This window comes from Gouania willdenowi, chromosome 19 (genome assembly GCF_900634775.1).
Source record: "Gouania willdenowi chromosome 19, fGouWil2.1, whole genome shotgun sequence".
Lineage (NCBI taxonomy): Eukaryota > Metazoa > Chordata > Actinopteri > Blenniiformes > Gobiesocidae > Gouania > Gouania willdenowi.
The window spans coordinates 5,000,781-5,011,456 of record NC_041062.1 but is presented as its reverse complement, the minus strand read 5'-3'; the positions used below and the strand labels follow the sequence as shown (position 1 = coordinate 5,011,456).

At 38.0% G+C, this 10,676-nt stretch overlaps 1 protein-coding gene across 1 annotated transcript; it reads right to left on the bottom strand.

Annotated features, from left to right (window-relative positions):
* Positions 1-2,941: 2,941 nt before the first annotated feature.
* Positions 2,942-9,338, bottom strand: prph2a (peripherin 2a (retinal degeneration, slow)). The gene is made up of 3 exons (XM_028477187.1): positions 8,126-9,338; positions 7,067-7,313; positions 2,942-4,239 (listed from the first exon to the last, which is right to left on the bottom strand). Exons 1-3 carry the CDS (start codon positions 8,704-8,706, stop codon positions 4,033-4,035), a joined length of 1,035 nt encoding a protein of 344 aa, XP_028332988.1. The 5' UTR covers positions 8,707-9,338; the 3' UTR covers positions 2,942-4,032.
* Positions 9,339-10,676: the final 1,338 nt, after the last annotated feature.

The window sequence follows — 10,676 nt, the reverse complement described above, 5'->3', positions numbered from 1 at the left end:
GTGTTTTTTTTTGTTTTTGTTTGTTTTTTTTAATTCCTAAACAATGTCTCTCTCTCTTACCTGATTCCTGATTCAAACATCTGTGTGATGTTTTAATTCCCTTATTTTTGTAGATTTTTGTATAAATTAATCTTCTTATCATCTAATCTGTGAGATAATATTTGCTAAAATCTCAGTCAGCAAAGCCATTGTGCTTTTCATAATGTATTGTTAAGGTTTAGGAGAGTTTAGTTACTTCCTCTTTTTTTTTTTTTTTTTTTTTTTTTTACAGCAAGTCAACAGTGAAGTGCAACAGGTTTCACCATCACTGATGAAAAGACGCCACCTTGTGGAAAAGAGATGTAACTGAACACGCTCGGAGTGAATTTAGAAGCAGTGGTTCCCAAACAGGGGTACGCGTACCTCTAGGTGTACTTGAGCATGTTCCCGGGCAGTACTTGGAAACTTTTGTGAAATTATTTCCAACATAATGAGTGATTTTATCAATATAAACTGGTTTCAGACACTGTTCATTTGTTGATACAAAACAACATAAATGAAAAAAACAAACAAAAAAACAACAACAATGTTGTGGCTTTAATTTTATACATACAGCTTTATAAAAATGTTGAAAATTACCAAACGTTTAACCAAATATTTAGGCAAATACAAGATATTCTCTGCTAGACAATATTAATGCACAATAGAGAGGAGTTTGTTAGCCTACTTGGTTTTTATATAGTTGCTACATGTCTCAAGAAGAATATTAATATTGAGTCATGAAATTAAAGACAAAAAAAAAAAAAAAATGAACAGGAGATCGTTAAAAAAAAAAAATTGCTGTAGGCAACATGTAATTAAAACAAATAGGTATCAAAAAATTCTCAAAGCATTTTTAAAATTATTACATAATCAGTTATTTTATTATTATATTTCATTTTTTTTTTTCATTTATTAGTTTTCATTCTTTGATTATGATAAGTCTATGTATTGACTTAAATCCAGTTTAAATAATAGTGTAAAAATACTCAAGGGTTGTAATTCCCAGTCACCAACAGAGGGCAGCAGAAATCAGAAAACACACATAGACCAACGAATATGAGAAAGTGATAAAGATATAAAGTGGTTATAGTTTGAGTGGTTTTGTAGATTGTTTAATGTTAAACATGGGAATTTCTTTAGTGTAAAAAACCCAAATCAAAACCATACAAAAAACAACAACTACAAAATGCAACTAAATCTGCGATATTAGGACTGGAATTATGAGTTAGGTTAGACATTGTATATTTTTTTGTGCGCATTTTTAATTTTAGATTTGTATTTCTTAAATACTGTGAAACACATTTATATTTTGTCTGTAATTTTTTAAAGTTATATAGCACCTTAAATGGTAGGGATGTAACGATTCACTCAACTCCCGATACGATTCGATTCACGATACGATTCGATTCACGGTACGATTCGATTCACGATACGATTCGATTCACGATACGATTCGATTCACGGTACGATTCGATTCACGATACGATTCGATTCACGATACGATTCGATTCACGATTCGATTCACGATACGATTGTCTCACGATTTATTGTACAACATGGGACTGTAGACAAATGATGACTGAAAAATCTTCCTTTATTTTTTTGGGGAAAATAATGTACTATTTTCCTTTTATTTTTCATTGTCAAAAGAATCCCTTGATAAACTATTCAAAACAATGCAATTTAACTAAAAATAAATCTTGAATGAACTAAATAAAGGAATAATACAGATGAAGAAGAAACCTATTAATTTTAATTCTGGTTCTATAGTAAACAATGCAAAACGGCAAAATATTTCTTTTTCTTTTTAAAAGTGCAACTGAAAATGTATTTTGTGCCTTAACAATTACGTGACTTTTACAGATATTCACATAATATTACATATATTCTTTCGGTGCTAAAGGGGTAAGGAATCATTTATGAACATGTTTAAGAGTAGAAGGCCTGAAAGAGAGCAGTAGCAGATTCCGCCCGCCACCTACACTTCTAGACAAGAGAAGGATATATAGTGCCCTCTGCTGTTTAAAAAAGTACTGCGATTCAATTTTCACAGTATCGATGTGAACCGTGATACCTATGAATCGATTTTTAACTGCCTTACGATTAATCGTTACATCGCTATTAAATGGCATTGAATAAAGCTTGCGCGGCACTAGTCTGCTAATACAGAAATAATACTAGATATCAAAATAAATTTCCTGAAAAAAAAAGTTGTCTGAATAAATGAAACTGTAACAGTTTCAAGTTTGTTTTTTTTTCTTCAAAAAGAAAAGAAAACAAACTTGCTAGAATTATTACGTGGAAGTCAAGGACACATCAAAGCGATCAGCAGATGCCTCTGAAGAAGACTCGCAGTTGGCAGTCTAAACATGTCAGGAGATCAAAGTATATTTTCTGAAAAAAAGTTGTCTGAATAAATGAAACCGTAATATATTATTCAAAAAGAAGATAAAAAATTACTTGCTGGAATAATATTCTAAAACAGCTCTATTATTTGTAATAATGATATTGATAGTTGTTTATCTTGTTTTCTAGAAATGGTGCAGGCCTGTCATCTTTGTTGCTGTTATACTGTGAGCTCTGCAGCAGGACATCACCTGCCTATACCTGAGGCTCTTGCTAATCTAAAGCCGATTACTCTGCTTATCTACTCAGCTCTGGTTATGTGCTTTGCTTCTAACAAAAATATCGCCCAGTCGGCCTCTTTTCCATCGCTGCTGACTCTCACAGAAATCTGCTTTAAGCACGCTTTAGTTTGTCATTTTACTGGTTTGCAGAAAACACATTATAATAGCTGTGTAATAACACATACATGCATTTATTTAAAGAATGCAGGACATAAACAGATGATGGTATAAATTCCCACAATGCACAGGGGTAATGACACCCTTGTGTTAGACATGTGAAGAGCCACCCCATGTCCATGTGAAAGCTGTAATGCCTTAATTGCCTTGACTTAATCAGGAACGCTGCGGCACTCACAGCACGGTTCACCCTCCTGGTTCCAGATCCTGGTAACCCAAGGTCAAGACAGCACAACATGATCATCTCACTCACAAATCCAAACTCTAGAAGCCTTTATTCATATTTACAATGCATGTAATGTCCTCTACACAAACAGACAAGCCCAAAATATATATATATATGTATTGGTATTTTTGGAAAAAAAATCAAGCTTTACACATACTGAAATAAAAGATGTACCTCAATTACATTCTTTAAAAAAAAAAGATTTTTTTTTTAAATATATATTTCTATATCATGTACAAATACAGCCTTTTAGGTTGTTAGAATATGCATAGACGTATATGGATAAAGAGATGCTGAATGCACAAGGGAAAGATCAGTAATTGAGATTAGTGTTAGCTGCCAATTTCAGTCCACGAGTTTGCAGTCGCCCTGCACGTCACCTAAGGGTGCTCTTCCGCCTGATTCCCATGCAGCACTTTCCCCAACACAACCTTCACGCTCATTTCATTCATATGTTTTCTAGCTTTTCCTCAGGCATTGAAGGTTAATTAGAGCTGATCGGGGCTTTCTGTCGGCCATGCAAACAAATCCTGGCTCTCGCTTTTTCTGAGGAGTTGCATAGCAACCACCATCACCGCCAAGCAATGTGAGAACAACACGGAGGAGATTCGACAAACCTGTAATTAGCAACACTCCTGACATTGATCATTTTAGATTTGTGCATTAGAAAAAGCATCCAAAAACACACAACAATTATGATGCAAACTTTGAGCTTGAGATGGATTTCTTTGGTTTCCACCAGACCAAAATTACACCGTTACTCATCCTACCTGTTATCTTCCTATGCATGGTTATGCAATAACATTAGGTTTTCAAGTAGTCCTTGTTTTAGGTCCATTAAACATGAGTTCATAGTCGAATATGTGGATCTATGTGGGGTACAAAGCAACTGTTGGCAGAAAAAAATGTTGAACCTCACACGCTCTCTCCTTTTTTCCTGATCAGGTGGGAACGGTGTCAGTTTTTACAGACGGAGTCAGCTCAACTCGAGGGAGCGGCCGCTGCTTCGCCTCCTTCCTCCACCTTGCTGCCTTTGCCCATGGCTTTCATCTTGGCTATGATGTCGGTGAAAGTCTCCTTCACGGTCTTCTCCAGGATCCAGCCCTCGCTCTCGCTCTCTGGGTCTTCTGGGTTGGCCAGGGTGGACAGAGAGCTGTCGACGTACTGCAAACCCACAGTCACAGCGACCTGAAGAAGCACAGCAACAACCAATCAGAGATGCTTCACGGCATAATCTTTAGTTAACAATCAAAAAAGACTTTGAATTGAATGGCAAAGACGTGCAGATACTAGAAAGGATGTATCAATATTAATACCCAGTTTCCCAAAATGTTTTAAAGAGACATATTTGTACTTTGCATCGATGTTAAATTACCGTAAAATCCTGCTTAAATAGAAAATCTTTGTTGCCTTTTAAAAGATTCAAGATATTCAGAGATGTGGGACGCCGAGAAACATGCTCACACCCCTCAAAGCTGACCTTTGCTCCACCGTGGGCACGGCCCATCTGATTTGTTGAACTCCCCATGGGTGATCATGCATCACATTTAACAAAGGGGTTTGTGAAAGCAACCTACACCCTAAACAAGTCCCCAATCCGACAATCACATTTTTACAAACAAGAGCACAAAGAGAGCGCAAACCGCTGCCAAGTGCCAAATCTTCTCTTTTCCAGATATTGGCAGTTATCTGGATAAGTGGCACCATGATTATTCACACTTTGAAGGATTGAGCTAAATGTATATCCCCATTATTAACATTACAGTAGGTCCAAATGATGGACACCTCTATTTTATTATATTATCAAAATTAAATGCACAATCCAGATCTGGTCTGGATGGAACTTGATGAGATAATTGAGGAACCAACCCAACATAACTGAGAGAAATTTCATAAATATTGGCAAAATACAAACTGAGATATGATTTTTTCAAATATGGCCAATGATAAGAAATAGGGATTGTTTTTCATTTTCAAACTGATCCAGAATAGGTTTATTGATCAAAATCTCCTCTAGATTTTAATAGAATCTTCTATAGCGTAAGGTCTACCTTTGGTTAAGACATTTGTCAAAATCTGTTACATACTTTTGACTTAATCCTGCTAACGGACAAACAAATAAATAAATGAATAAACACCGGTGAAAATATTACCTCCTTGGCGGAGGAAACTACCACGCACAAAAAAGCACATGAAGAAACTGTCCAATCACTATTTTTTTTCCCCCAACGATACCCCAAACACTGTTGCTGTCAGTGAAGATGTCAGATCAGCAGAAAGTGGGTCTGTCCACATCACCTCGTAAAGATTAACCCATTACTCCATCTTTGAGCTCCCTATCTGTGTCAGCACAAAGACGCTTGCATAACGGCTTTAAAATGACTGAGATAACCTACATTTTTAGATAAAGGGTTTGTCGAGGCAATGCAAAAAAGTCTTTCTTTAAGTTGTTTTGCTTCCATCACGGAAATAATTGATAAAAGCTGCTGGTCTGTTGGGTGCAGGTAATTCAGACTAGAAAAACAACAACAGATGATCAGTATGTTGGCACTGTACGGAGGAGAGAGTCGCAGAGAGGAAAGACGACATCTGCAGCTGTGGATTACTCTTTTGGTTAGACGTGGTAAACCACACAAACACGCTCACCTATCAAAGGTAACATGGGGTAGCCTAACAGTGGAACAGGAAGAATGATATCCAGGTAAAGAGGATCAGAGTTGTTGGGCAGATGATGCAGTAAGTGGATGTTGTTGATAATGAGGAGAGGACGAAGGAATAAAGGAAGTAAAAACTTGATGAGGTGCCAATGGGTCAAGGCTTCCGACTTCTTTCCAGTAAAGACAACTTTCAAACATCTTTTGCATGTTTTTTTTTTTTCTTTCTAAATGGCCTTTATCTAACAACTCACATAAAATTGGTATTAAAGTTTCTCTATCGCTGTGCACAACAACTCTTTCTTTAAATGAGACATCATCTAAGACTCAAAGTAATGAACAGTCTTGTTTGATCCAAATCATTGCAAATCTCAACACATATTACACTTTATGAAAAGTCCTTAAACTCCTTTTGAAATCGGATACGACAGACACATTGTGTTACTTACTGCCACCTATTGACAAGGAAGGGTATTTATTTTCTGATGCTATTTTGTAACCAAACACTTGCAGTAATTATTACTTGTCACACTAGAGTAGATGCCATGGGCAGTAGATGCAACATGATTTCCAAAGTATTATATTGTATTTTCGACATCAGTGTGTGTCAATATGTGCGATTAAACCACTTTTCCTGATAGCCAGCTAACATGTCGCAAAAGAACATCAGGTTTTAATGTGTTAATACAAAAAATACTGTGATTATTTTGCTCATTTTGAAATTTAATTATAAGCCGAGTCAGCTAGAGTTAGAAAATTAGTTGCAATTAATAAAAGTTTTTTTCTGTTTGTATGTGTGGACATGTTCTGGTTTTCTTGTTTGATGAAATCATCTCAGTAGTTTCTGCTTTTGGTTTACACTGTAAAAGAGTAACCAAAACCCTAAACCTCTTTTTTCTTACTGAAAACCAATGTATTTGTGCAAGCAGTAGTGTTGTTTTAGTCAAAGTGTTTCAATTTGGCATATTTTATTATAAAAAATGGAAGAGCTACTGCCCTTTATGGGTTGAAACCTGGCTGTTACAATTAAACGTTGCTATTGGCTAAGAATGGTGGTTTTTGACGTTGTGGTGGCTTCTATAGAACCGAACCAGCACTGTTGACCCCGCCTCTCCTATAAAAAACTATGTGAGACAACGAAATGGTTCCATCACAATAATCTGTTACACAACACAAGTGTTGTTCACCTGGTAGAACCTTTAAAGACAAACAAAAACAAGCCACGGACATTAATCTGCTACTTCCTGTACCACATGTGCAGATTATCGCTCCCCACCAAACGTCAAGACACAAGGCTTCTAATCATAACTAATCTACGTTTACTACAACAATCTGAACGGCATCAATTTGGTGACCCTGACCTCCAGCATCGTGACCAGCACCACCAGTGCTCCGATAGTGTTCATCATGCCCCCATAGTAGGACAGCAAGGCATCACTGCAGCCGCGCTTCCACACGTTCAGCTCCTCGGTGTAGTGATCGTAGCTGTAGTGAGCAGTGTTGTTAGTCATTTGGTACTGAATGCAGGGCCTCGGAGAACTGGGGTTGCAGCAGCTGAACGGGACCCCGTCCATCAGATACTGGCCGTCAACATTGCTACCAATGCGGCTGAAAAGAAAAAGGGAGAGTCGTATAAGATTGGTACGCGGAGATAATGAGATTAGTGTTTTGTATCTAAAGAGTGAGAGGGGTCTGATCTCTTAGATGTTATACGTCCACTGATCTACTTATTCTTCAAACTCTCAGCTGTGATTGATCATAGTAGATCAATGGAAAAACAACAGGAAACTGGAAGGGTCAGATGTGAATTACTGATACCATGAAACACTGAAATAGTGTTGAGTTAAAATTAGAAAGTGGTTGGAGAATTTTCCATTGATGAGAGAAGTGGAATTTAAAAAGGTATTTGAGTATTGATCAGTGAATTAAATGCTATTTAGGTTTTTGTTATTTTGATATATATTGGTTACAGTTTGTGTTATTGGGTACTGCGTGTCTTGGCATGCTGCCGGACTCCTGCTTATTGGGTCGGACACTGATTCCTGAAGGACACCACAGTGTAATCCTGCAGATTAAACACTAATGATGTACAGTCTGAAATGGTTGTCCTTTGCAAATGTTGACACTGTGTTGTGTTAGGTGGCAAGTTTTTGCACAAAGTGGCCTCTTTATCACCACAATGGGAAAAGATACTTGCTACTTACTAAATTACAACCAGAGGCTTTCACCAGTTGATTCATGGTAAATCTTAATGACTGAAAGTGAAAATCACACCTCGCGCGACCTATTGTCACTACTACTCATGCAACCCCATAATCTCCCCCTCCCAACCTCAACGTTGACCTCACTAACAATCCAGAAATATCTTAAGCTTCACTTTGCATCATGAAGATCTCAAAAGTCATCTTTTCGTCACTTACTCTTTAACTTCCTTAGCGCTGAAGTCCAGGTAGCGGTTGCTAACCCACTGAACCTCAAACCAATCTCTGTAGTGCTCGTTCCCGCAGCAACGAAACTCCATCTGCATCAGGTCCAGGGTCCTCTTCATGTAGCAGCGTCCTGGTGTGTCCGTGTCCTTGTAGTATCTCATGCCATTCCTCAAACCCTCGGCCAGCGTGAACTGCAGTGGGATCCTCATCAAGAAGCAAACCAGGGCCGTTAAAAGCAGCAGGGCATTAAAAACCATGCAGAACACCAAGAAAGTCTTCAACATAGGCTTCCACTTCACAAACTTGGTTGGGTCTAGTGAGTCGTAGCAGATTTTGCCTCCGAAAGCATTGATGCCGCAGGTTATGAGGCCCATGAATATAAGCAGGTTGGGCAGAAAGTGGCTCTCGTTGTTGTCCATGAGTTCTGAGCGTTTTCTCAGCTCGATCTTGAAGAAGAGACCCATGCTGAAGACCAGCACGCCGGCCATTACAGCAAACCAGTACATAAACCAGACTGTCTGTGCGAGCTTTACTCGCTTTTTTAAATCAAACTTAACCACCATTAAAGCCATTGTTCAACCTGAGCTGTGTCCTTGCCTGTAGAGAATAGATTCAGAGGATGATGTTCAGCTGCTAAAGCTCCCAAACGTCCAGATTCTTCAAAAGTTCTCCTGTCTCTTTAAAAATCAGGGGGTCCAGCAGGACAGTGGAGTCAGCCCAGCCTGTGATCCATCTCTTGGAAAATGAGCAGAGGTAAAAGGTTGCGGTTACTCTGGTTTCTTATTTCTTCAAAGTTGTCTCCTCTCCCATTGTGCCAGGATCCTCAGAGATCATAAGGCTTTTTTCATACCAACTTTTACCAGTTTTACCTTCCTTTTCCCACAAGTGAAGCTAATCGTAATGTTGTGTTCTCCAGGTGAGGTGGAGGATTGCACGGGATCCTCATGATCCTCGGTACGTCATGCTAAGCTCCTGTAAGCAGCCCTGATCCAATTTGGAGAAATCCTCCACACAAGATGAGCCTGATCATAAGCTGCTGCCAGGGGCCATAATTGGTTTGCGTGTTCACGGTCGCCCCGATCGAACGCAGAATGGAACTCAAACGGCTTCGGCTGGAGGCGGACCATGATCCTGCGGTCGTGAAAGTCGAGCTAATAATGGCATGAAGTCATTCACAGGTGGAGGGTCCAGGAGTTCACCTCGACCCGATGTCTTCACTGTGATGAGTTAATAAAGCTCTAGTAACCCATTGACAGACACAAGTGACCTGTCACTCCCCCCGGCTAAAACCTCCCAGGTTTGACGTATTACTGTCAGAACCGATTTGAAACCACAAAAACTATACACGAGAAAAAACCCCAAACGAATGTTGCTTGCAGAAAACTTTGTCTTGACACCTGCTAATGACATTTTAGCACATCTAATAATTGCCTTCTTGGCTGTTATTATCAAATCAGTGTCCAGCAAAAACACAGGCCAGATAATTACAGGTCTTTGCCTGAATGACTTTCTATTCTCAGTACATGTGGCTGAACATGAGAGCTGTGGAGCTGAATGTTTGCCAAATGCAATTAGAGGAATGATCACAAAGCTTTGGTGACCTCAGTTCACTCACTCTCACATCAAGTCTGCTAAAACTTTCATAAACTATAGGAACTGTCACAAAGCATTTTTTTTTCTTACAATGTTTTATCTTTATATTGATGGGACAGGACAAGCTTGAATTGATTGTAAGCACTTCACTAGATTATTACCACTCAATTGTAAAGGCAGCTCCCAACTTTTATAATTACCGATTTTTTTTTAATTCATAAAAATGTATTAAATTTAATAAATAAGGCTTTCATGCTTTTTTCTTACCTACATTTATGGCCCCTTATTAAATATGTATTTACCTTTTTTAGCTGTAATCACACACTCAAAAACATTTCATTTCAGAGATGTGTTTACAGCTACAATAATCCTTATTACGGGTACTACTTCCTGTGTTATAGAACAGACAAGACTAAAAACAAACTTTTATGAAACGAACATGTTAGATGAAACAATAAAAAAAGGAAAATAAAAAAGGTTTTCATAAGTTGAACAAACAACCCTTGTTTTTAAATGACTGAATACACACCTCCACCTTTAGCCTTTCACAATAAGAGCCCTGGATACAGGCTAAAAGCTTGTACTCAACAGATAACGTCAACTCCTGATTACAGATATTAAATTACAAACTCAATTTTTTTGTTTTGTTTGTTTTTTAAAGAGCATAACCATTAAATTATACAACTTTTTAAAAAAATCATTAATCAATTGCTTAATGCTACTTATTCCTTCACACGGGAAGCTGTGCTTATTAAATAAGGTTAATATCAGCTCAAAGCCACTCAAAAAATAAATAAATCAAATCCACAGAACTCGAGACAAAACTGGCTGAAAAAGATGATATATTTGACCGAGTTAAAGATGCTATATTACCAGTCTCAATCCCTACTGATAGAAATGTGTTGATGGGGGACGGGGGGGACACAAAAATGTAAATTTCATTCATGCC

What these genes read in the sequence shown, in the direction of transcription:
- prph2a (XM_028477187.1), bottom strand. Translation starts at nt 8,706, where the DNA reads ATGGCTTTAATGGTGGTTAAGTTTGATTTAAAAAAGCGAGTAAAGCTC. An exon ending in AGCGCTAAGGAAGTTAAAGA is followed by an intron (nt 7,314 to 8,125) that starts GTAAGTGACGAA and finishes TTTTCTTTTCAG; the next exon opens with CCGCATTGGTAGCAATGTTG. An exon ending in TGCTGGTCACGATGCTGGAG is followed by an intron (nt 4,240 to 7,066) that starts GTCAGGGTCACC and finishes GTGCTTCTTCAG; the next exon opens with GTCGCTGTGACTGTGGGTTT.